We start from the raw sequence: 27,971 nt of genomic DNA, 5'->3' as shown, positions 1-27,971 counted from the left end.
CCTGATGCTTATTTTTTTTATCATTTGGGACTAATTTACATTCTGTCATGAAGAGGACTTCAGGATATATTATAATAGCTTAAAATGGTTTGCTTAATTTGACATCCTCAGGTCATCTACATTACATACCTCCCAAACCTAGGAAAATAATGTATTTCTAAATAGTTGCTATCTTTTTTCTCTTCTACACCTCTATCCCTGACCCAACTTTGTATTCTCAAACATTACACCATTTCTCACATAAAAATTCATAGATTCTTTTCTCTAATGGTGCCTTCTGTTATGGAAAAGATGAAGGAAGTAAGGCCCTTTGTGCTTAACAAATAGTTACAGGCCATACAAATAGCAATAGAAGTGCTAAGTGCAAAGGGAATCAGAAGGCTGGCTGGAAGGAAAGAATTCCTCTAATGTGTGGAATTGGATCTAGATTTTGAAGACTTAAGTTGAGTTGTTTTTTTTTTATTGTTTATTGTTGTTGTTGGTTTTTTAAAGAAGAGTAGGCCTGTCAGGAAAGATGAGAGCATGGTACATTTCCAAGAAAATGAAAGTAGTTGATTGCATTGTTTCTATGTTAGTCTGCCCCAGTCCAGTAGAGGATGAAGCTTGTCCACCTCACCATATCACACCTTGGTCACAGGATTTGCCTTGACCAGTGAAGTGGAATTTTGAGTGTTGTTTCCATTCCCAAGCAGAAGCATTCAGGGCCGTAGCTTGGTAATCCTGTCTTGCTTGCTTTATTTCCCTTTGTCACATGAGTGATATATCCATGGAGGCTGCTCCCTTAGCACCCTTTCTGGAGTAAAGACAAAAGCATCAAGATGCAGAGAATTCATGATGGACGCTGCAGAGGCTGGGGATAAGCATCAATTGTGGTCAACCATTTAGATTTTGGAGTTGCTTGGAAGCTGACTAAAATTATAAAATACTTTGAAACCTAAACTTTGTGTTAAAGAGTTAGCTGTAGAATATAAATGTGTAAAGACAGGTTAGAACAAGATCATAGTGTACTTTGGATGCCTAAATAAAATGTAATTATTGTGGACATTAACTGCTTTGATGATTGGTATAGTGAACAAACTGCTAATAAAAATAAGAGAAGTCTTTAATTTAGCATGTTTTAAACAACTGTGAATTGAACACCAACAAAGAATAGGTGTTAAATATTCAGTAATGAGCAATGCATTTTTCCTGTCCTTACATTGCTTAAAGTGTAGTGTAGGAGACAGTGAGGTAGCCAGGCATTTACAGTCTTAAATTGAGCTAGCTAAATATATGATCCAGGGAGTCTCAGTGGATGGTTAACTACCCTGACATGGGGGGAACCTGGAAACAGATGAACTTCTAAGTCCTTAAAGGCAGTTTAATTGAAGTTTCTACATAATAGGATGGAAAGAATTTAAGAACACTAAGAAAACAACAAAAACAGCTTTGGAGAAAAATATGGGCAGTTGTCAAACTTTTATGTGAGGAAATACTATTTACTGATTTCTCCATGTAGAATTTATCATTTCAGGCTTGGAAGGACAGCCTGCAGTAGTTATAGCAAGCAAGTCGATATTTAATATAAAACAACTTTTACTCCTTTCAGGCATCACTATATTGGCTTTAAGAACCTTATAATTTATGATCAAGTTATGATTAGTCACCCATTGACATAATTTTTATTCCCCAAACCATGATGAAATTACTATAAAATGCAACAGAAAGTGATTTTTCTGAGCTGATTTTTTTTCTCTTGCAAAGATTTCTCATGTGGCAATAAATATGAAATCATGATATATACTTTTAGATATACATTGACATTTTCTAATTCCTCTTTCATGTGTCTAACCACTTCAATTTTTGCATAAAGAACTTTACATTTTCATTCATGCTTCCTGTAAGAACTAAGCCCTTTTTTTCTGGATGTGTGTGTGTGTCTGTGTGTGCCACCTGCTCATATAAGTTTTCCTTATATTTTTATTCATTATACTAAAAATATTGTGTGCTCAGATATCTTTGAGACACGAATTTTTAGTTGGTTCAGGCACCAAAATTTTGAAAAAAAAAATTCACAAAATTTTTAATAGAACCTAATAGACTCACTATACCAGTTTTAACATGAACCTAAGGAAAATGAAATGTATGCAAGATCTTCATAAATTTCATGAGAAATGTACATTGTGTTCTCATTCCATTTTCTGTGAAATTCTGAGGAGTCACGTGGGTTATTAGGTAGCCAGGGTGGTCCCATTGGAATTTGGGGTGTAAACTGTTTGCTTCCTTCCCCAAAAGAACATTATCTTTAGCAAGAACAAAATGTCCTCCTTCAGAATCTCCAGATTTACCAGCAGAATAGCAAGGGAGTGGTGATTGCATCTGAGCTCATAGTTTATTGTGAAAACAAGTTACCTATCCCACCCTTCTGGATAGTTTTCTATCTTGAGCAAGCCACATAGCATAAAGGACTGTAAATCAGGTCTTTTGATGGGTTTTGTCCTGGCTTGGTAACTGAATGACAATCTAATTGTCATTTTTTTTTCCTTTAAAATTGTACTTGAAAACCTCAATGCCATGGGTTATTTTGGTATTTTCCCTCTTTTTGGAAGCCCCCCTCCATGCTGCTCTGACTGGAGGTCTTTGACTCTAATAAATCTTTTTAAATCTCTCTGCTGTCTGCTTGGAAATTCTTCTTCCATGTGAATCAAAGAATCGAGGTAATTTCACTGCCGCCATTTTCCTGTAACAAAATGTTTGAAACCATCTAGTAAAAATAGTCTGTTGGGGCCAGTGCTGTAACATAGCAAGTAAAGCCACCACCTCTAGTGCTGGTATTCCATATGGGCTCTTTTTCAGGCCCTAGCTGCTCTATTTTGGGGCCAGCTCCCTGTTAATGACCTGGGAAAACAGTGGAAGATGACCCAAGTCCTTGGGACCCTGTACTCATGTGCAAGACCTGGAACAAGCTCCTGGCTCCTGGCTTTGGATCAGCCTAGCTGTTGGTATTGCAGCCCTTTGGGGAGTGAGCCTTTTCTCAATCTCCCTCTGCCTCTGCCTCTCTGTAACTTTGCCTTTCAAATAAATAAATAAATCTTTAAAAAAAATAGTTTGCTCTACCAAAAAATTCTTGAAGAACTTTAGGGCATAATATATATGTTTTAAAAAATATGTGTACATAGATATTAAAAACCATAATAACCATAAGCATGGAGTAGGGGATGGCATTGTGGCACAGTGGGTTGAGCCAGCACTTTTGATGTTGGTATAGCATGTTAGAATGCTGACCCCAGTACTGGCTACTCTGCCTCTGATCCAGCTTCCTGCTGCTATGCCTGGGAAAGCAGTGGATGATGGTGTGAGTATCTAGATCTCTGCCACCCATATGGGAGACCAGAGCAAAGCTGCTGGCTCCAGGCTTCACCTAGCCCACAGCCGGTTGTTGTGGCCATTTGGAGAGTAAGCCCCTGGATGCAGGATCATAAAGAACCTCTCTCTCTCTTCTCCCATATCCTGTCTCTCCTTCTCCCTCTGAGGCTCAACTTTTCAAATAAATCTTTAAAAATATAAGAATGGTCAGCTTTCTATTGCCTAATCTGATCTAACTACTCTTCTAATTGTGTTCAGTCCTCATAAGAGGTGGAAACATAAATAGCCTTATGATTTCCAGATGAAGAATTGAAGTCTGGAGTGATTGACTCACCCAAGATTATGGAGACAGTATGAAAATGATCTGTGCATCTAATCTGGAGTTTAAGCCCCTGAGAAATTATTAGTTTACATATGGGTTTTCTAGATTCCTACAGATTAAATATTTGAATATTCTAATGTTTGTTGAAAGCATGTTCACTTTGCTTATGATTTAGGGGTTTGAACCCAAGTATGCTTATCTCTTTCTTGTCAGTAAATCTACTTGCCATTGCTCAATAATAAATAGAAGGCATTTATGTGGAAAGAGAAGAACTTGCTCTGGTATCATTAAATTGTTTCTCTTCTTCTACACTAATTGTCACAGCCTTTGGATTAGTTCATCTTCTATAGAGAATTAAAGACAATAGTTTTATATATCTTAAATGCTATGGATAATAACTTTTTAAAAGTGTATTTCCATGAGTGTTTTTGGGGAGAATGGAATTTTTTTTCTTTTTTTAAACTTTTATTTAATGAATATAAATTTCCAGTGTACAGCTTATGGATTACAATGGCTTCCCCCTCCCATAACTTCCTCTCACCTGCAACCCCCCCCTCTCCTGCTCCCTCTTGCCTTCCATTTGCATCAAGATTCCTTTTCAATTCTCTTTATATACAGAAGATCAATTTAGTATAAAGGTTTCAACAGTTTTCACCCACATAGAAACACAAAGTGAAACATACTGTTTGAGTACTAGTTATAGCATTAAATCAAAATGTACAGCACATTAAGGACAGAGATCCCACATGAGGAGCAAGTGCACAATGACTCCTGTTGTGGACCCAACAAATTGACACTCTAGTTTATGGCACCAGTAACCACCCTAGGCTGTCGTCATGAGTTGCCAAGGCTATGGAAGCCTTCCAAGTTTGCCAACTCTGATCATATTTAGACAAGGTCATAAAAGACAGGGTGAGGATAGTAACCAATGATCCTAAGAGTGGCATTTACCAGGTTTGAACAATTATACAGCATTAAGTGGGGAAGAGGACCATCAGTACACACAGGTTGGGAGTACAGCCATTGGTGGTAGAGTAGAGGTTATGATTACGAAGGAATGAGGCCCAAGTGCACTAGACAGGGCCTAGAACAAAGGACAGAGTCATTATTAGAGGAGCTAAGAAAGGTGCTGTCTAAGCTACAATTAAGTTTTCTGATTGAGAAGTAAATAGCACCTGACAGAAGGGGCTTGATAATAATCTGGTGGGCTTTAGGCCTTGTAAGTTAAGAGGCCCAGACCTATCTATCTCTTCACATGGGGTACATCCTAAGGGAGGTGTGAACCTCCTAGGGGAAGGCACTCTGTTGACTTTCATTACTTGGCTGGCCTGGGAGGAGAGCTGGCCAGGAAAAGGCAGGTGGCATCTCTAACAAGAAATTTACAGTTCTGCCTGCAATGTTGCTGACCCTACTTGACCAAAACCTCAGCTGCAGTGGTCACTTTGGGAGTTGGGCTGAGTGAAGGGCTTTTCAGCTTAGAGCCAATTAGATCTGTGGCTCTGACCTGGGCATCCTTCGACTCCAGGGCAGGTCCATTTCCAGTGATCCAACTCTTGGCTGGTAGAGCTGCCAGGGCTCTTCACAAGCTGACTTCTGCTGAAGCCCAGGCTTACCACTTTGAAAGCCACTGCAATGGACTGGCCTGTTGGGTCTCCTTGAGGGCAGATCACTGTACAGAGCTCCATTTAATAGGCCTGCCACCCATTGCTTCTGATGCCTAGCTTTCTTTTCCTCCTGGTTTGTGTTAAAGCAGACCAGAGGATGCAAGTCAAGGGAGTGCCCAAGTCCCATCTCTAAACTTTGGTGGCCTGAACTACAAGTCTGTAGTCACAGGCATGTTCTGTAGTAGTTTTTCTAAGGTAGACAATGCCCATGAGGAAAATTATATTCTCACTTTAAAACTTTCTTTCCCTTTGGTCTGAAAGGGAGGTTTTTTCTACTTACTGTATACTTCGCTGATGGTGAAGTAAATCTAGCTATGAGATTATTATTTAAGCTCTTATTTTGGCTATGCTATTACTGAAATATGTTAGCCATCTCTTTTACAAGGTCCAAAGATTAAATTGTGCGTCCTACAGATTCCTTCATAATAGCATTAGTTTCCTATCTTGAGGAAAATAGAGAAATGAAAGAACAAGTTGGGCTTAGAATAGAGAAATGAGGGAGCAAGTCCTAGATCGCTTGCTGACAATAGCAATATCACATGAATAGTTTCAACCATTAGATAACAACTTAAGAAAACATTTACCAGAAGGTCCAATGCATTCTAGAAATTTTAAGATTCATGTATTTGAAAACACCTCTTAAATATCTAACATGGTGTAGTTTGTTTAGCCAGTAAACTTAAGCACAACCATATAAAATGTTTTTAGTTTCTTTCTACCAACAAGTCTAAAACATGATACACAGATTCAGGTCCCACAAATTAAAATGTATCTTTGATTGATTTTAGCAGCTTAAATTTATGGACAATCTTATCTATAAGCCATTTAAAATAAAACTCTTAATAAAATTTTCCCATGTGGACATACAATATGTACACACATATAACATAGCATAATAGACCAATATAGCAATTTTAATAATAGCTTTTAAAATCTTTAACTCTTTTTGTAGATTTCCAATTGATTTGAATTGCTTTTTGTTTTTAGTAACCTCGGTTAACCATACTTTCTCTCAGTTGGTACTGTTAATACATTATTGGCTTCATCTGTTTACAGAGCCATCCCAAAGTACTGAATACAATAGAAGTGGCTGGAAAAAGTCCATAGGAACCTATAGGAGGACAGCTAAACACAGAACCAACAATGCTTTAGTTTTATGAGCAGCAAATCATATATAACTGTGGATGACAAAAGACTTTAAGTCGCCATGTTTAAAATTATAAACTCATCAACCAACAAGAGGCACTTGCTTACTTCACAGTATTTTTGAAAGCACCTGTAGGATTTTACAAGTATTTAACCCTTTAGGCCTCTGGGGCTTTCTCATTAAGATAACTATCATGTCTAGTAACACAAGAGCATTAGACTTTTTAATTCTCAAACATTTGTATTAATAGCATTTTCCATTATAGAAACTTAAAGTTTGGTACCACGTCACATCTTGACAGTACTCCTAATATAATCCAAATAGCCTGATTAGTTGGTGTCTCTATAAGATGAGAGACATAGGTCCTTCGATTTTTTCAGTTGGGCCCAAACTGGAAAAACCAAAGCCCAAGATTTACTGGAAATTTTAGAGTCCAGATTGTTTGAAACTTTGATTTTTTGAATGCCTGTCAAGAATGCCAAGAAGGCTCAAAATCCAAAATGTCTGGTTGAAGTAAGATTCTTTAAAATCATGACATAACATAGACCAAAGTTGATCATTGTTACAAGGTGATTATTCAAATCTTTGAAAATGAGCACATACTTAAATAACCCATAGCTCTTAATAAAAATTCAGCTGTTTTTGAACAAATAGAATTTAACAGACATCAAGAGAACATAATAGATTACTTTAACACATTGCTTTAACAGAGCATCAGATTTTAATTCTATGTCAAAGAGAAATTGAGCTTCCTGTGATCTTCAGCTGTGAGGTTTCCTTCCTTTACCTTCTTTCATATTGATGACCATGTTTCTGTGTTTCTGTGTGTAACACATCTCTAAGCATCTTTTGCAGGGCAGGATGAGTGGCAACAAATTCTTTCAGTTTCTGTTTGCTATGAAAAGTCTTTATTTCACCTTCATTCACAAATGAGAGCTTTGCAGGATATAATATTCTGGGCTGGCAGTTTTTCTCTCTTAGTACCTGGGCTATGTCTCGCCATTCCCTTCTAGCTTGTAGGGTTTCTGATGAGAAGTCTGCTGTGAGTCTAATTGGAGATCCCCTGAGAGTAATCTGACGTTTCTTTCTTACATATTTTAGAATCTTTTCTTTATGTTTCACTGTGGTGAGTTTGATTACAACATGTCGTGGTGAGGATCTCTTTTGGTCATGTTTATTAGGGGTTCTATAAGCTTCCTGTACTAAGATGTCTCTGTCCTTCTCCAAACCTGGGAAATTTTCTGCTAATATCTCACTAAAAAGGCCTTCTAATCCTTTCTCCCTCTCCATGCCTTCAGGAACTCCTAGAATCCGAATGTTAGTTTTTTTAATAGTATCCTGTAGATTCCCGACAGTTTTTTTTTTTAGATTTCTAATTTCCTCTTCTTTTCTTTGGTTTGCCTGTTTCCTTTCCTGTTCTCTGTCTTCTAAGTCTGATATTCTCTCTCCTGCTTCGTCCATTCTGTTTTTAAGGCTCTCTAATGTGTTTGTCATTTGATCTATTGAATTCTTCATTTCATTATGATTTCTCGTCACTATCACAGTTTCTTGTTCTACTAGTTGTTTCATTTCATTTTGATTCCTCCTTAATATTTCATTTTCACGAGAGAGATTTTCTATCTTGTCCATTAAGGATTTCTGTAGTTCAAGAATTTGTTTTTGAGAACTTCTTAATGTTCTTATCAATTTTTTGAGATCCGCTTCTTGCATTTCTTCTGTCTCATCATCTTCATAATCTTGAGTTGGGGTGTCTTTTTCATTTGGGGGCATCATAGTGTCTTCCTTGTTCTTGTTACCTTGATTTTTGCGTTTGTTGTTTGGCATGTTGGAGATATTTGGTTTCTTCACTGTGGTGTTTTTTCTTGTTACACTACAGCTCTATATTAAGTGGACTGTCTGCTTTCGGTGGAGCCTTAGAGGCTTGAGATGAGTGTGGCCTGAGAGCTCTGTTTGGTTCCTCAGGTTTGAGGATGTGTCAAAGGTGACACTCCCAGGTTAGGCATGGTAAATCTCTCTTTCTTCCTTCCTTCCTTCCTTCCTTCCTTCCTTCCTTCCTTCCTTCCTTCCTTCCTTCCTCTCTCTTTCTTTCTTTCTTTCTTTCTTTCTTTCTTATTCAAAAGGGAAGTAATTCCCCGCAGCTGTACATAATTGGAGGTAGTTAGCAGGCGAATTATATACCCACAGGAGCCAGAGATCGGAAACTCTTTCCCGAACCACACAGGTAATCTCTGCTGCTCTCAGTGTGGGCTCCAATTCTCCTGCAGTCTCCCACTGGGTTGCCAAGTTAGATGCTAATCTCCTGTTATTTCACCCCCGCCCCCAGAGTCAGGTTTTTCTGCTAGGCTCAGGGCCAGTGCAGACCTGAGGTCGCCCTGCTTATGATGTATGTCCAAAATGGCGCCTGCTCTTTGTCTTGCTAGCCTTGAGGGGTGAGCGAAGAGAGAGAAAGTCGTGTCCATATCGGTCACTTTTTTTTTTTTCCCTCTCTCTCTTCTAGTTAGCCTGGTGAACTTTTCCCCATGGAGTTTCAAGCCTCGTTCCCTCTAGTTTCCTCTTTCTGCTTGTCTGCTGGTGTCTCAGGCTATGGAGGTTCGGCTAACCTCGCGTTCCAATGCTGGTGTGTTGATTTTGCCGCTGGTGTCCCGAACTTGGGCTCCCACGCTCTCCACGCAGGTCCACTGTGAATCACTAGTTCCGGAAGAGTTTCCTCTGCTGTTTCTTCCCCTACTCTTCCTTGACCCTGCAGTATCTCCACTTTTATTAAACTGTCTCTTCCCAGACTATCAATGTGCTCCCTACCTATTCTGCCATCTTGCCCTCAACAGGTTTTATGTTCTCACTTCAAGGTGAGAAAATCACTGTGAAGGACAAGCTCAAGTAGAATAAAGCTCCCTACCAGCTTCCCACTGGGCTAACTGGATGTTATGTAATATTTCGCACTCTCATTACTAAAATACTATCTTTTTGACCTCAGAATTTTTTGATTGCAGGAATCCCAGTAATGAGCTTTTAATGAAGAGAAAGAGGCATAGTAGACAACATTGAATATACAATGATTATAAAAGGATGACTTTTAACATTTATGAAATGTGATCTTAATGATTAAGGTTTACCAGTACTATGCTCTGCAAGTCATCATGGTTCTGTCCAGTGTAGTCTCTCCCCAACAGCAGACTATTATCCAATTTTCCAGTAGTATGCATTCACAAATAAGTAGCTACAAATCAGAGATCCAAAGTAAGATGTAAAGCACAAAAATGTGTTAACCATTGACAAATGATTATAAAGTCGCAGCTATTACTGTTTATTGCTTTGATGTAGTACAAGGGGAAGAATATGTGTTGTTTTTCTTATTAACAATTTTAATTAGCATCTAATTGATTTCTAGGAAGATAAATGGTTTCATTATAACATCACATACTGAGCTGCTTGGCCAGCAAAGTTCTTAAGAATACTGCACAAACTAAAGGGTTCTATGTTTGATTATCATGTCCAACATCTATATTTACATAGTTAATCAGTGAAACTACCTTGTTCAGGCAGTCCATGGCATTTAACTTACTTTACCTTACATAGGCTCTGCAATTAATTAGAAGATAGAAAGTAAAGAAGAAGCTCTGCATTGCTTTGCCTTCATTAAATGTATGTCTGACTGACATTTTTTCAGAATAATTTTTATGGAATGTTGGTCTTTATTTCATAAGTATCAAGTACATTTCCTTTCAGAGAAGGTAGGCATTCAGTGAACTAATTGGTAGTAGAGCAGAAAAAAGCATATGTATATGTTAATTTAGACATATTAATCATGTTTTATGCAAATTTAAATGGATTTCACAGAAGTTATGACGCTATTGGTAAAGATACATCATATAACATTAACATTTATATTTTGCCTGTTGTTGAATATTTGGATATTGTCTCTCAATAAATTATCTCATTGTAAAGTATGGATTGCTATATATATATGTGTGTGTGTGTGTGTGTGTGTGAAGATTTAATTATTTATTTGAGAGTTACACAGAGAGAGAAGGAGAGGCAGCGAAAGATCTTCCAACATCTGGTTCACTCCCCAGTTGGCCACAAAGGCCAGAGCTGCGCCGATCCAAAGTCCGCAACCAGGAGCTTCCTCTGGGTCTCCCACATGGGGGCAGGGGCCCAAGGACTTGGGCCATCTTCTACTGCTTTCCCAGGCCATAGCAAAGAGCTGGATCAGAAGTGGAGCATCTGGGACTAGAACCAGTATCCATCTAGGATGCTAACACTGCATGCAGTGGCTTTACCGGCTATGCCACAGCACCAGCACTGAGAGAGAGAGAGAGAGAGAGAGGGAGGGAGAGAGGTTTATCTATATATATTCAAAAGGTGTGATTAAGATCAAGGATCTTTATAAAGCTTTAAGAGTAGAAGAGGAAGGCTGAAGAGTGGGTCAAAGGGATGAAGTGAATGAAAGAGGAGAGTTTAAAAAAAGATGGGAGGGACTTGACCGCTACTTTTAAAGATAGAGGAAATATTACATGAGCCTAGGGATGTGCTGATTTCCACAAGTTAGCATTTTTCCTCACATGGCTGGGAAGGAAGGAGGGAAGGGTCTGAAGACTTCAGCAAGCAACTGGGTTCTTTTTTTTAAAGATTTATTTATTTGAAAGATGTATTTATTATTTGAAAGAGTTACAGAGAGAGACAGGGGGAGAGAGAGAGAGTAGGGGGAGAGGGAGAGGGATAGGGAGAGGGAGAGGTCTTCCATCCACTTGTTCATTCGCCGAATGATTGCAATGGGCAATGGCCAGGGCTTAGCCAGGCTGAAGCCAGGAGCTTCATCTGGATCTCCCACATGGGTGGCAGGGGCCCAAACACTTGAGTCATCATCTTCTGCTTTCCCAGGCACATTAACAAGGAGATGGATTTGAAGTGGAATAGAAAAGATATGAACCACCACCCATATGAGATGGCAGTGTTGCAGGTGGCAGCTTAACTGTGCCACAATGCTGGCCCCCAAGCAACTGAATTCTGTGAAATACCTGAAGGAACAGAGTCTGTTGCTTGGTGCAGCAGTTGAGCCACCATGTGGGGTGATTGCATTCCATATTAGAGTGTCCAGGTTCAGTCCTGGTTATTTCCTTTCTATCTGGTGCCCTTTCTATTGTGCACCCTGGGAGGCAGCAGTTGATTATTCAAGTACTTGGGTGCTCACCATTCTTGTGGGAAATCTGATTGGGAGTTTCTGGCTCCTGATTTCAGCCTGGCCAATCCTTGGCTGTTACGAGTATTTAGGGAGTGAACCAGCAGATGAAAGATCCCTGTCTTTCCATCTCTGCCTCTCAACCTCTCTGCCTTCCAAATAAAATGAAAATATTTCTGAATGAACAAGAAAATTATGTTTACCTAGAGCCTTCAACAAACACTATAGCCATGCCTAGACCTTGATTTTAGGTGAAACTCATGTTGAACTTACCAACACAGTTTTAAAATAAACTGGTGTTTTCTAAGCTGGAGAGTTTGTGGTAATTTGTTAAAACAGCAATAAAAAGTGAATATCAATGTTCCATGGCTTAGCTTGATTTGACTCAAAATTTTTCAAATTTTTGATGATACAAACGCAATACATATTCAGTAGAAATAATCTATGTTTGAGTTTTGATATCTTCTGAAGCTATTGATTTGTCATTTGATATTGGTTAGCATTATTGGGCAGCCCACAATCAGAGACAATCTTATGAGGAGAAATAACCAGTAGAGGTGGACATTTACATTGGCTAAAATGGCACTTGATTTGAGCCTCAGGTCTGCTTCTTGCTAATATGTACTCTGGGAGACATAGGGTGTTTGGTCACATGGCTGAATGCCTGCCACCTCTGTGAGTGACCCAGATTGCATTCCCAGCTCCTGATTTTGGTCTGGCCTAGTCCCAGCTCTTGCATACCCTTGGAAAAGGTCTGTCTTTGTCTCGCTCTTTCAAAAAAAATTAAAAGTAAATAAATAAACCAACAACACAGTCTAAGGTGTTATGAGATTCTGATGTTTAGTAGGTTGGGTTTGTTAAATGTAGTTTTGAGTTAAATGTTTTCTTTTTTTAAAAATTTTTATTTAATGAATATAAATTTCCAAAATACAGCTTATGGACCACAATGGCTTCCTCCCCAAAAAACTTCTTTCCTACCTGCAACCCTCCCCTTTCCTGCTCCCTCTCCCCTTCCATCCACATCAAGATTCACCCTCAATTCCCTCCATATACAGAAGATCAGTTTAGTACACATTAAGTAAAGATTTCAACAGTTTGCCTCCACACAGTAACACAAAGTGAAAAATACTGTTGGAGTACTAGTCATAGCATTAAATCGCAATGTATAGCACATCAAGGACAGAGATCCCACATGATATTTTTTAAAAAATTGATTAATTTTCTATGCAATTTCCAATTTAAAACCAAGTTTTAATGATGTGTTTATGTATAACTCAATTTAAAGTTGAGGAATATCTGTATAGATATTTTTGAAAATCCTAGTGAAATATCATTTAACTAGCTGGACATATCCAGAAAACAGTGTGCTGTCCCCTTTATACATATTTACACACAAACACACACAGCCACATTGGCCAAGCTGAATCATTTTCATAATTATTCTTCAGTTGTATGGATGAATAAAAAATAACTTGGTAAGCAAGAGTCATTTAAATTTCTGGTTTCATAAATGACTGACTCTATGATCTTAAGATACCCCTTAGACACAAAAAGTGATTGAATATTTCCTATTAGTGTTATGAGAGGATAGCTATTTATATTGCATTGTTGGATAACATTATTTTATATTGATCATTTCAGGCAAAAAAAATAAACTGAGGTTCACAGCTTGACAAATTTGCCAATAATGTGTAGGCCAAGTCTACCTAAGTATAAAAGATAATATATCTACAGAAACTATTCAAATTTTTTACATTACCATTTTTCTCTCCAGGCATTATCGCAACCCTTATCCCACCTTTTCTCAGAAGTAAGCCTCAAGAGATGTGCACCCCCCAATGATGTTTACACTTAATGAATCAGTAACCAATCCTACTGAAATGTCTGACTTTATGACACACAGAAGGAGCACAGTGTCAAACATGATTTTCACGTTTTAGACTTTATCAATAATTTCAAACATGACACAAGAATTCAGCAACTCTACCCCCGCATACTTCACTCGTATATAGAGAGCTGGATATACAACTACATGTGTGCTGTTAAAATGCATCATACTACATTCTAAGCTTTATGGAGATTAACAGAATATTGTGCCCTTAGCTCATAAATTAGCAACATGTCTTGTTTCTATTCTTTGCCTTGGTGATAATTTGAAGCACGATTACATTCCATTTTATGGTTTCAAAGGTTTATTAAAGTTTTTTTGTAGTTACAATGACATAAAGCACAATTTAAAACAAAATGTATAGATTTGATTGTGAGATATAATTTATATCATTTTTTCAGTTTTAGGTAAGATTAATTCTCATGATATCCAATTAGAAATGTATTTTCTCAAACATTTGATGCAAAGTGATTTCACATGGGTTAAGTGTTTATTACAACATCAACAATTCTCAGGTATTATTTGGAGATCAGTGTTCTAATATTAGGAACAGTGGTTTTCAGGTTCATTAGTTATTCTTTGACTTCCATTTGGGTTTTGGAAAAGATTGAGCAACAAATACCAATTCCTTGTAGTCATTTAATCCAATATTTATAAATTAAATTTTATATGAAATTTAATATTTATAAATTAAAATTTATAAATCCAATTATAAATTCCACAAGTATGTGTTAGTTAGTTTTATATGCAACATATTGTACTATGAAGTGCTGAGTCATTTATTTCAGGTGTAACCCTAAGCAAACAATTAATTCCATAAGGCACAGCTTTCTCATTTACAAAATGGCAATAATGGATTTACTCTTAGAATATCAGGAGGAGTCAATGAAGTAATAGAGCAGTTAAATATGTTTAACTATGAAAATGAATATAAAGTGCTTGAATAAAAGCTTACATGGGATCTTGTCTCTTAGTAAATTATGTTGAATTAGTTAAAAATTAAATGTATGCTTACCTCAAATTCAAAATCTTACAGAGAGATAATAATACATGGAAATTCAGTATTGTATGAGCATCCTTGGTTGTTACATATTACTCTTGTTACTCTTATTGCTAATGATATTAATTTGCAAGTTATGTTCATTTGGAATGAATAATTTTAAATTATATTTCCCAAGTTTTACTCCTTGCATTGCATTTCTATTCACCTTTCAATTTTCTCCTTAGGGAAAAACATTTGGTTATAAAAAAGTGCTAGAATTTGTCGATTGTCCCTTTCTGATAAGGCAACAGATATCAACATCTTAACCAAACATATTTGAGTTCTTCATTTTATTTTGTTTTGTTCAGGCAACAGACCCAGATGCTGGAATAAATGGCCAAGTGCACTACAGTTTGGGCAACTTCAATAATCTTTTTCGCATCACATCAAATGGGAGTATTTACACAGCTGTAAAGCTAAACAGAGAAGTCAGGGATTATTACGAACTTGTTGTTGTGGCAACTGATGGAGCAGTACACCCTCGTCATTCAACTCTAACCCTGGCCATCAAGGTTTTGGATATCGATGATAATAGTCCTGTATTCACCAATTCAACATACACTGTTGTTGTGGAAGAGAATCTGCCAGCTGGTACAACATTTCTTCAAATACAGGTGCGTGAAAGAAGCACTGATTTCATGAATTCTACATTTTCAGATTTTCCATACAATAGCTTTGCCAGATTTATTAAATAAAATATCAAGGAACATAGGTAAATTTCAATTGCAGATAAACAGCATGTTCTAACAGATCTCAAATATTGTATATTATAGTTTATGTGACAACCATATTTTAGTTATCTCAAAAAATAAGGGGAGAAGTGGTGTACTTTTAAGATTAAACACTTTTTAATCTTTATCTTTTAATTTACATAAGTAATGCTATATATTTATTTTAATGATTGACAGTATAATAATATATAAAAAATACTTGTCTCCTACCTTATGCCTCCAAAGTACTCAGATATTATTTTTATGTATATTATTTCATATCTCACTTTAGACTCACACAAATCTCCTACATTTGAATTTTTATAAATATGAATATGGGTATGTGCATATATACCATATATATGCATGAACCCATATATGTGTATATGTTTCCTTATATTTTACAGATATTGTTTACTCATTAATTTTTTAATATTATATTTCCATTTTCTTACATTTACAGTGTTGATATACTACAAGGGTCTTCCAGGACTTCAAATCTCATTTTTAATAGCATCTAAATATCTAAGTGCCCTTTTCAGTTTTTAGCTAAAAGCATAATATTACCAGGAAATTTAATATCTTGATTTAGTATGCTATCAGGTTATCCATAAATCCATGTATTTAAACATTCACCCCATTTAATTCTTGTACAGATTGTCTATTAAATGTTTTTTTAGAAAAAACAAAGGTATTAATCCTCCACCTTGCGGCACCGGCACACCGGGTTCTATTCCCGGTTGGAGCGCTGGATTCTGTCCCGGTTGCCCCTCTTCCAGGCCAGCTCTCTGCTATGGCCCGGGAAGGCAGTGGAGGATGGCCCAAGTCTTTGGGCCCTGCACCCGCATGGGAGACCAGGAGAAGCACCTGGCTCCTGGCTTCGGATCGGTGCGATGCGCCGGCCGCAGCGGCCATTGGAGGGTGAACCAACGGCAAAAAGGAAGACCTTTCTCTCTGTCTCTCTCTCTCACTATCCACTCTGCCTGTCAAAAAAAAAAAAAAAAAGAAAAAGAAAAAAGAAAAAAGAAAAGAAAAAAAACAAAGGTATTATCCTAATATATCCTATAAAGCACATATTTGAATTTGTTAGCATGATTTTCAAGAATTTATATTCCTTCCATATTTCAAATCAGAAGATATTCCAAATGAAGAAGATGGTGACCAGTGAAAGAACAATTATCTCTTCATTTATTCCTCCATCTGTGCATTCATTCAACAAGCACACATCTTCAGGGTATAACGGGTCCACTGCTCATTTTTGGAGATTCGAAGGTGGAGATGGCAGATTCCTTGCTTTCATGCAGTTTTCATTCTGAGGCAGTTACTAGACTAGTTCTGAGTCAGTTAGTCAATAGTTAAAATAAACATCCTAAAATGGAGGTACAAGGAATCTAGGAAGTCACAGGTAGAGCTCCTAAGCTAATCTTGAGAGCAAACCCAACAATAACTTGGGAAAGTTGGTTCTACATTGTGAACTGAGGGCCAAGTAAGAGTTACTGAAGCAAAACAGTGAAAAAAAAAATCTGCCTAAAATCCTTGGAGAGAGGAGAGATTGTGGGGGAGAGGGGTAAGAGCAAGAAAATGTGTCATGCTGATTCTCACTGTGGTCAGGAGATCAAGCTTGATTGAAAATGTAATTGGGAAGCAAGATAAATTTTAGGCCAGAAAAGGACATAATAAAAATATCTAGCTTCACAAGATCTTTTTCTGTAATGTCAGTGATTCACTGGGGGGGTGGGGGGGTGAGACTGAAGTTCACAGGAGCGTATTGTCATCATACTTATTCCATTTCTCTACCTGAGTTACTTTGCCAGTCAGTACTGCAGAGTAATACATTCATTCCCCTTCTACAGGATCTTATCCTTTTACCCAGAGGATGGCATTCACAATTCAGAGTCCTTATAAATGACATCATTTATTTCTTCCTTATATTTTGGTATGTCAGTGTCCCGCGGGGAGCCGAGCACCTAGAAGGAGAGATGAAGGGACAGGAGACATAAAGACGGAAGCAAGACAAGGGTCCTGATCAAGCTGCAATTTTTATTTTTCAACCACACACTTATATATCATAAAGGCAGGGTGTCGGGCGGGGGAAGGAGAAGGAGCTTATCTTGTAGCTGCAATGCTTGTGCAAGTAGGGGAAAGGTTACAAGGTCTTAAGGCACAAGGTCACACAAGGTTGCGTTATCAGTACTCTCTGGCCTGAGCTGTTTTAGCCCTGCCTCAGTAGTTTTCCACTAAGAGGCCACATCCTGCGTGGTCCCTGATGTGTCAGGCTTGTTTATTCTCTAAGGACATAAACCGGAGGGCACAGACTGTGCCTTGGTTCATCTCATTGCTCTCTATAAACAAAAGGATTTTATGAATGAAATATAGAGTTACTATGGGAAGAAATTTTTACTTACATTTTTAATAGCCCTTTAGTATTGCTCTGTTTATGGAAATCATCCAGTAATATTTATTTTATATAAAATACCATTTTAATGATCACTAAACTAGCAAAAATAATAAACATGTATGACATTTGTAACTGTGGTGTGATCCATTTAATTAGTGATATTTCAGTCAAAATCAAATAATAAAGTAAACATTGTCTAAATATGTGAGTCAATTTCCCTGTTTCTCTCTTTATCTTTTACTCCCTCTGTACGTCTTCCCTCCCTCCCTCCCTCTTTGTGAAAAATTAACAAAGATGCTTTTCTTTATTGATGTGTCTTTTGGTGATCTTTACACCCATGCTATTCATGTTATTCTAGGACATGATTGCCATCAGTCTTACATGTCTCTATTTTGGTAATGCCATTTATAGAACTATTCTGCTTAACTTGTTACAGGCCAAAGATGTTGACCTTGGAGCAAATGTGTCTTATCGGATAAGAAGCCCAGAAGTGAAGCACTTTTTTGCACTACATCCATTTACAGGAGAACTATCACTTTTACGGAGTTTGGATTATGAAGCATTTCCAGACCAGGAAGCGACCATCACTTTTCTGGTGGAGGCTTTTGATATTTATGGAACAATGCCACCTGGTATTGCTACTGTCACAGTGGTAGTAAAGGTAAGGAATAGAGATGACTTCAGATTGCTCTCTCCATGTGCAGCTTTGATTTTTATATGATACCTATCATATGTTGTGGCTATAATTCATGTTAGCACCATGCTACCAGACCCAGAGCTAAGGCATTCTTAATATGAAGTATGTGTGAAGATTTGAGAAATAAGTATGCTTTTAGCTGTAAAAGATAAATTTGAAAGAGATTCTCAATATGAATTTATAGACCATGGCTATATGGGTATGCAACTAGTCATATCACTCAGTCAAGTAGAAACTTCTTTAGCCTACGCGTTTTTCCAAATTCCATAGCACCAGAGATAAAACCTCAGTGTAAATTTTTAATTTAAACATTTTTAAAATAATCTGACTGAAAGGTAAAAAGGTCTTGGTCTCTAGAACCAGTTAATTTGGTTTAGTTAGAAAACCCAAAACTTTGGCATGAAACAGGCTTCAGAATCAAATGGAACTGAGGTTATATTCTGGCTCAACCATTTTCAGAACTGATGATTCTGTTAACTTATCTGAATTTATTACCTCATTTATTATAATATAATGCAAGATGACTGCCTGAAGGAACATAGCTTCTTTAATTTGGGAAATTCTAAGGAATGTCTTAAAAGTGGACATGAGAAAAAGTCATATAAATACAGCAATTCGGCAATTCATAAATATTAGTGCACCGAAAGATCACTTGAGCTTCGTCCTAAACTTGTAGATGCTACAAGGAAACACCTTTCCTTGAGGACAGTAATGTATAGCAGAATTTTTGGAAAATATGAATAATTTTATACTTGATTCAGAACATTAAGGGAAATACTTCTATTACAATATACACATATAAATAATTATTGGGTTACTTGATATCTGTTTCTTAGGTGATGTAAAGCAAAAGTTTTCATAATCATGGTATGTTGAAAAACATTTCTTTGGTCAAGGAAGAGAATAGAAAGTTGAAAGTGTACTTTCTTGGTACTAAATAGTTAAAACATCAGAAGTAGACAAAAATATCCACAATAAGCAAGAGTGAGAGTGAGAGAAGACAGAAAGATGGAAAGACAAAGAGAAAGGATAGGAGAAAGAGGAAAGGAAAAGGAGACAAGAGCTCTGTATGATAAGTGAAACACTTGAAGCTTATGATGTTTCAATAAGTCTATGAATGAAATACATGAATATGAATAATTATGCAAGTTAAAAACTTCTTTAATATAGGTACTGTGGTTCACAATTTATTCATTTTGATTGCTAATATGATATACCTCAAATATATAATTGATGAGTATGGTTCAGATTTTTTATCAGGTGACAGAAGAAATCAAGTTTCCATATTGAAATAAAATTTGTGATCTTAGACAAAAAAGAAGTGTGGAAAAAGTTTTCATTTTGATTAATGTTTAGGTAAAGGCTCATATGGTAGGATCTGAGCACAACCTTTGCCAGTCAACACTTCAGTTCACTACATAGTGGTTTGTTTGTACTCTGTGCAGTTGCTAGAAATGAATAATAACTGAATGGGACAGAAATGAGTCACGGGACCAGCTTTGTTAAGAGATTTGATCCTGGAGATCATGCTGAAAATCTTAGGCACCTATAATCATTTTACTTTGCTACCATTACATTTTGAGATTTTGTTTGCTTCTATGAGTTTTTTTTTAATTTGCACTTTTGAGGATCCTAGAATTATAGTCTATAATGTATTTAAGTTCAATTGCTTAGTATAGTTTACCTAGTATAGGTCACAAAGAATTTAGTAATGTGGACATCACAGTGGCATAGCAGGTAAAGAAATAAATTTAAAAAAAAAAAGACTAAACTAAAAACAAAAATCACTGGTTCAGATACTGGATACTGGGTAAAAAAAGAGAAACAGATCACACAAGGAAAGATTTTGATAGTTTGAGTTCCTATTCCTAATGAAAATTTAGTGCTGAATATAATTTTAAATGCCTGAAATGGATATATTTCCTATTCCTTTAAACCATTTAATGTCTTAATATAGACCCAAAATGGAAGAAATAAGTGTAAAACCACATGTATCAGTGAGAAAATAGCAGCCAGATTCTGATAAAACTCTACAGAGTTAGAAGATTGAGAATATAGGGAGTTTATGGTCTCCTTTCCAGCGTGGTTTAGAGGTTGCAGCTGTAGTCCTGAGTAGAAATGGCATTGATGTATGTGCTTGCATATAATCCCAAGTCAAGTGAAGAAAAAGCCATAGAGCAGTTCCTGTGTCCCATTCTCGTTGAAAGATTATCTTAAAAAAAAAAAAAATCCAAATGTAGAGACATTAGCCTGAAGGGAAAATACTGTTATTCTAATTATGTTGATGTAATCATTAAAACATTCTATGTGTTCATACCAATATTTTTTCATCTAAGAAAATCAATAGCTTGTATTTTGTTTATTTGTTAAATAATCAAACAAAGCCCAAGAAACGTGATGATTTCTTCTACAATGGTTACTCTATGCAGTTTCCTATAAAAATGGGAATTTTGGAAAAGTCATGCTTGACCTTGTTTCTATGACAACCATGGGTGTATATAGTTCTCCGCTGGAATAACCCTTCAAGAACTGGAGTCACCCAAGGAAACTTTCTTCTGTTCCTGGCAGGAATACATCTGTACATTTCTAAAGTCATCAGGTAGCCAACAAGAGCAAGATGATATAAAATTCTTTCTTTTTTGAGATTTGTTTATTTTTTGTTTGAAAGGAAGAGTTATAGAGAGAGGGATTCAGATAGATTTTCCATCTGTTGATTTACTCCCTAAATAACCCCAACTACCTGAGCTGGACCAGTGCAAAACCAGGATCCAGGAATTTCTTCTGCATTTCCCACCTGGGTGCAAGGTCCCAAGCACTTGAGCCATCCTCTGCAGCCTTCCTAGGACATTAGCAGGGAGCAGGATCAGAAATGGAGCAGCTGGGACTCGAGCCAGTGCTCATATGGGATTTCAATGTCATAGGCAATGGCTTTGCATATCATCCCATCTTACTAGCCTCAATTTTTCGTGTGTGTGTGTGTACACACACACATATTTGGAATTCTAGTGGCATGGAGACATCACAAAATCATAGACATCATGGGCTGAGGGAAAGGGAGGAGGGAGTTTGCTTTCTATTTTGAGACATTATTAGTAGTAGTATGTTATGCCATTTTGAAGTTTAGAAATCCCTTAATAAAAAATTAAGGAATGTGATATTGGCTATGAAGATGTCGTAATATGTAAGCAGAAAAATTTATCTCACCAAGGTAAAAATAATCTAAATGGAATAATTTTAGCAAAATGGCTTCTGTGTCAGGGGAAAAAAACGTAAGGCAACTTTCCCTGATGTATCCTTAACTATTCATATGGTTTGGTGGAATTGAACGCTTCCAACATAACAAACAGAAAGGTTGGTAATGTACGGATAGTTTTTGAACAAAAAAAAAGGAAGAAAATACTTTATTAATTACCTCCATCCATTTTTCCCCCACATTCAAAGATTCATACCAAAATGACATGGCCTTTTCACTCAGGACAATGTGGTTGATAATGGTTAGATGTAAATACTCACAGGTATTGGTTTGGCTGCTCTGGATTAAGTTTGGGTTCATTTTTTGGCCTGATTTGATACAGGACATTAAATACGATTCAAAAATCTCATCTAAAAAGCAAGATGTGTATGAAATAAGCCTTAATTCCGTGTTTGGGATTTAAGCCTCCTGAAAAGTTTTTCATGTTGCCAGCGCCCGGTATTTAATGTAAGAATAATCACGTTAGGCTTACAGCAACATCTGAGAAAGATTTATTCACTAATAGTTTTCATTTATTCCTTGGATATTGGAGATTTTGGGTCCAATTTTTGTGGCCTCAGCTTCTTTCTCTTATTTAAAGAAGCCAAATCATTTCACTAGTCAAGGATTCCTGACCTATACATAGTGGTTTCTTATTTATTGCACATTCAAAATAAAACTTATCATTTAATAACAAATATCAGTTCTTATTACTTTCCAAGTTGTTAGAAGCAAAATAAAATTTCTGGGAAATTTTCCCCAAATCAGACTGTCTTTTGATATACTGTTTTTTTTTTTAATAACTTAGGTTGAACTTATCAGAAACAGAACTTAAAAGGTCTGTTAAATACCATTAAGGCTTATAAAATTATCCTAGCTTGTTTTTAGGGAATAATGAAGAAAAATTCTTATTTCTCTGAAAATATAGATCTTTCCCAAGCTTGCAAATTTTCTGCTACTGGTTTATTTACTTGTAATACTGACAAGCTGTTTTGCTGATAATATAATTGCATGATATTTGCTCAGAGATATTTGCACCCAAAACAGTCACCAAGGGAAAAACATCTTTAAGATCTCTCTCTCTTAAAATGAGTAGAAACATAATTATTTTGTAGGGAAGAAGAAAAAAGAGAAAATAACAAGCATTTATGTCTAACTGATAAAAATTATCCTAAATTTGAGGAAGAATGGGAAAATCGAAGAGTATTTGAAAAGAAAAATATGTCCAGGGCTGGTGCTGTGGCATAGCAGGTAAAGCTGCCATCTTCAGTGCAGGCATTTCACATGGGCACTGGTTCATGTCCCAGCAGCTCCACTTCTGATCCAGCTCTCTGCTATGGCCTGAGAAAGCAGTAGAAGATGACCCAAGTCCTTGGGCCCCTGCATCTGCATGGGAGACCCAGAAGAAGTTCCTGGCTCCATGCTCCAGCCTTTGCAGCCATCTACGGGAATGAAACAGCAGAAAGAAGACCTCTCTCTCTCTTTCTCTTCTCTTCTCTCTCTCTCTCTCTCTCTCTCTCTCTCTCTCTCTCTTTCTCTCTTTCTCTCTTTCTGTTTCTCTGCCTCTACTTCTCTGTAACTCTGCCTTTCAAATAAAATAATTAAATCTTTTTTTAAAAATGAAAAAATATGTCCACAGAATAAACAATATACATGTATTAATGATGCCTGCAAAAACTTTCTCTGTGTTAAGTTTCAGGGATCCAAAGTTGCAAAGACTTCACAGAACAATGATAAAAACAAAGTCATTTGTAGTGTGTAATTTTATTGACTGCCTAGAATAATTGAAACCATAGGTTATTAGATAGTATGGATAATGGATACATATCTAAAAATTAAAATAAAATTCTGAATAGTTTATGGAGGAAGAGCCAGTGTGAAATCTGACCTTACAAACTAAGTCATAATATATATCTGATCTCACAACATAAGTAACAACCTAGAAAACACACAGAAAGAATAGTTCTGTTCTACCAAAAACTGAAAATTGAATACAAATCACGAACACTGGTTGTGTAAATGTCTATAATACTGGACAGCATTAAAAGGAGTATCTTGTCCAAGATAAACAGATGACCTAATTTATTTTGTTGATTGGACTGCTGAGTGAAATGGCTGCACAAGGGTGGTAGAGACAGAGAGACACGTGTGACACACCTAGGAAGCAAGGAGCCTGAACTCACCCTTGATCATGTTATCTGTATTAGAGTGTATCCCAGGGTGAGGGTGGGCAGGGAAAAGTGGAGAAACCCCGATGGAAGACCAAACTGTAAGTTTTTTGTGAAAAATAGTCTTGAAAGATGCAACTAACACTTCCTTGTTTTTCTTTTTTTCTTTTTTTTCAATATTTGTTTATTTGTCAGAGTTGGGTGAGAGAGACAGACACACATAGAAAGAGAAATCTTCCATCCATTGGTTCATTCCCCAGATGGCTGCAATGGCCAGGACACCAGCCAGGCTGAAGCCAGGAGCCAGGATCTTCATCCGCGTTTCCCATGTGGTTGGCAGGGACCTGAATACTTAAGCCGTCTTCTGCTGCTTTCCCCAGGCCATTAGCAGGGAACTGGGTTGGAAGTAGAGTAGCTGGGACATGAACAGGCGCCCATATTGGATGCCGTTGTTGTAGGCAGCAGCTTCACCCACTATGCCACAATGCTGACCCCACAACTAGCACTTTCATCTTCAAAAGGGTTTTCTTCTTCAGAGAGCAAAGTAGTATTCTTACCTTTAGCAGAGAAGAGTGAAGATAGTCTTTCTATATAGAAACACTATATTCAATACCAAGGTGGCATTTGGTAAACCATAGACTTGCAACATTCAGTGCCGTAGCTGCTGTATTGTGGCAGAATTGGTGGAATCTTGGTTTTGATTTGGTCAGAGGAGTCATAGATTGGGAAACCAGGGAGTAGCCTAAGACTAAACAAAGTAGGTACTCTGGACATCTTTTAAATTAACAGCACCCTTCCTTTTCCTTTGCATAGTGAGGAACTTGAATAAAAGATGATTTTTGTGACCAAGCTAGTGGGAATATTGCCAAATAAATTGATCATTTTCCTTTATAGCACTCCTCTTGCTCCCTTGGAATTGTTTGGCCTAGAGAAAACACTTATTTTAGATTATAGCTATCAATTATTTTCCTCCCTTCTATTCTGTGCTGTTGACTCCTATTAATGCATTCTTTCTAATATAGTCACCACCAATTTTAAAGAATGTAAATGCTTCAGGTAGGGTATGCCATGGGGCTGAAGCAGGTAGTTTCTTGGGATAATTGTACTCTGTTATTCCAAAGTTTTACTAGCAACACACAACTTATTTCTTTTAAAGTACTAAACTCAAGAGACAGGCTTTGTGGGGCAGCCAACTAAGCTGCCAGATTGCCCACATCCCATGTCAAAATGCCAGCTTTATGCTCGCCTACTCTGCTTCTGATCCACCTTCTTACTAATGCTTCCTAAAAGCCTGTAGATAATGGCTCAAGTGCACGGGCACCTGTCACCCACGTGGTAAATCCAGATGGAGTTCTGGGCTTCTTTTTCAGCCTGGCCCAGTCCAAGCTGTTGTAGGCATTTGGGGAGTGAATCAGCAAATGGAACATTCTCTCATTCTGCCTCACATTTTTATAGGTCTCCTTTTTAGCTCCCTAAATGTCACATGCTTGTTTCTGATAGAAGATGTCTTACTAATGTATGTAATTAAGTCCTTTTAACTTTCCTTGATTATCATATTTGCCCCTGATTGCCAAAGCAGATGAGATGAGACTTTCTACTGACACAAGTCTCCGTAGCTGAACTGCCTTTCAGGGGGCGATGGGTGTGATAATAGCTACTGATACCATTTATTGTTAAGCACAGCTACCATTTCCCAACAGGATCTACTGTCATGGATGAACTGGCTGCTACACACCGGGGAACATTCTTGGTGTATTGGAATATTCTATATATTTTCTAAAAAGGTTAATTAGCTAACAGTGTATAATATTCCAAATAGCAATAAGTGTGCCTTCAATAATTAGAATCAGGTATGTCAGGAGATATTTTATAGAGCACTGCTTTCTAAATATACTAGTAGTTGTTTGATATACCAAAAAAGTTATAGACAAATAAATTTAGGAAACATTGGGCTACATAAATATAAATTTCTATATTGGAAGCCTTTATGTGAGTCTTAATATGCTATTGTGTACTGTGAATCTCAATAAAAAATTTAATTTTCTATAATCTTAGGAATACTGATGATCATGAGCTTGTTTCATTTGTAAAGCCTCTGATAGGACTAATTTTTCAGATTGCCATTTGAGAAAATCTTAGTTCTTATGAAAATAACTAATTCTGGCTTAAAGTTTGAATTGGATGCTATGCTAAATGTAAAATTCAACTGCAATATCTCTCCATTTTTAGCAAAAACTATACTTTAAGCAAGTATGGAATTATCTTCAGAGAGATAGATTGACTTTATGAAATGTTTGAAAGCCCACTAGGTTACTAAGATAAATTATAGTAATTAGTTGCAACATTTTTTAATTTAAAAATAGTTTTTTCACATAGTTGTTTAAAAAGTTATCTATTAATTTTTAAAATGGAATTGCAGCATCTGACATTGATGATCCTAGGTTCCTTTCTCCTCACCTCCAAATGTCAGGATCATGAGTGTAGGAGAAAAGGCACACCAGAATTAAGTCAGATCTCTCTCTTCTGGCTTGACAGTCTTTAGCAACTTGATGTCTCAGCTTCAGTTTCTTTCTATTTAGAACAGAAAGAATGACAGAAATAATAGCCAATGTGTAAAATTAGGCACATTAGTTTGTATGATACAGTTTATGTGTTTAGCAAATGCCTGCCATACAGTGAAACTAAAACTTGAAACATATGGGCTTGTGTGCACGCACATACACACACACACTCACACAATTATGACCATTGGAAAGTTCTAAAGTAAGTTTATATTGTTACATATAACTTGCTCAAATATTATCCTCAGAATAATCACATATTCTAATTGATGATACTGTCACAGCTCAAGGAAAAATTTAAAAATGTATCAAATCTCATTACACATTACCATCCCAACACAAAGAAACTGCAATGGAATGATGGGTTAACTCAGAATGTTTGTCCGCTTTGCACAGTATTGTCTTTCTCTAATTTATTTTTTTTTTTATTTTTAAAAATTACTGGGGATGAAGTTGTTACATAGTGGGTAAAGCCACTGTCTGCCATGCTGACATCCTATAAGTGGCACTGGTTCATGTCCTGGCTGCTCCACTTCCAGTCCAGCTCCCTGCTAATGGCCTGGGGAAGCAGTGGAAGATGACCCAAGTGCTTGGGCTCATGCACCTACTTGGGAGACCTGGAAGAAACTTCTGGTTCTGGCTTTAGCCTGCCCCAGACCTAGTTATTGAGGCCATTTGGAGAGTGAACCAGCAGATGGAAGACCTCTCTTTATGTAACTCTGCCTTTCTAATAAATAAAATAATCTTTAAAAAATACTTTTTGATTTTTATTGATTTGAAAGGCAAAGAGGGACAAAGAGACATAGAGAGATCCTCCATCTGCTGGTTCACTCCTCAAATACCCAAAACAGGCAGGTCTAGACTAGGCTGAAGCCAGGAGCCCAGTACACAAACCAGGTCTCTCACATAGGTTGCAGGGATTCAAGTACTTGAGCCATCACCTGCTATCTTCCAAGGTAGGCAACAGCAGGGAGCTGGTATCAGAGTGAGACCAGCACTCAAACCCATACACTTTGATATGGGATGCTGGCATCCCAAGTGGAATCTTAACTATTGCATCAAATGCCTGATCCCCCCTCTAATTTATTCACATATATTAAGGTTGTATTTATGTGTGAGTATGTGTAATAGTGCATGAGTGATCAGGAAACTGGGCATCTTAGGTTAAATTCCTTGCTGTACATTCTCATATATTTATGCTTCTTTACTAACATTTATCATAACTGAAATTATTTAATTTTTGTGTTTCAGAGTAAACTATAAGCTCAGTATAAGCAGACTTCATGTCTTTTTTGTTTGTAGCCAAATCTTTGTATCTCAGATATTGTCTGATGCACAGTAAGAACTTGATGTTTGTGATGTTATGAGATGCTGTTTGTGGCAAAACACGATTTCCATTAAATCTATGTCAAGGATAATATGCAGCTGCCAATAACTTAGAAGAGCTCCAAACTCAGAAATTTAAAAAAAAAATAAAAAATTTAGGCAGCTTCCAAAGAAACTTTAAGTGCAGGTTTTGATTTTTTTCAAATATGTAGATAAATAAAACTTAGATAAAGTGAAGGAAGTTAATGCTGGATTTAAGAGAGACCCATGCAAAACAGAAAAGCATTTATTT

At 36.9% G+C, this 27,971-nt stretch overlaps 1 protein-coding gene across 15 annotated transcripts in view; it reads left to right on the top strand.

The window, feature by feature from the left end:
* PCDH15 (protocadherin related 15) overlaps positions 1-27,971 on the top strand; it is a 725,080-nt gene that overhangs the window by 495,937 nt on the left and 201,172 nt on the right. For all 15 annotated transcript variants that reach the window (XM_062215103.1, XM_062215102.1, XM_062215101.1 and 12 more), the window contains 2 exons: positions 14,896-15,201; positions 18,132-18,356. In XM_062215103.1, coding sequence (XP_062071087.1) covers positions 14,896-15,201; positions 18,132-18,356 — 531 coding nt within the window. The remainder of the gene's footprint in view (positions 1-14,895; positions 15,202-18,131; positions 18,357-27,971) is intronic.

The sequence above is a fragment of the Lepus europaeus genome, chromosome 17 (genome assembly GCF_033115175.1).
Source record: "Lepus europaeus isolate LE1 chromosome 17, mLepTim1.pri, whole genome shotgun sequence".
NCBI classification, from domain to species: domain Eukaryota; kingdom Metazoa; phylum Chordata; class Mammalia; order Lagomorpha; family Leporidae; genus Lepus; species Lepus europaeus.
The sequence above is the reverse complement of the archived record's forward strand: the minus strand, read 5'-3'. Positions and strand labels throughout refer to the sequence as shown.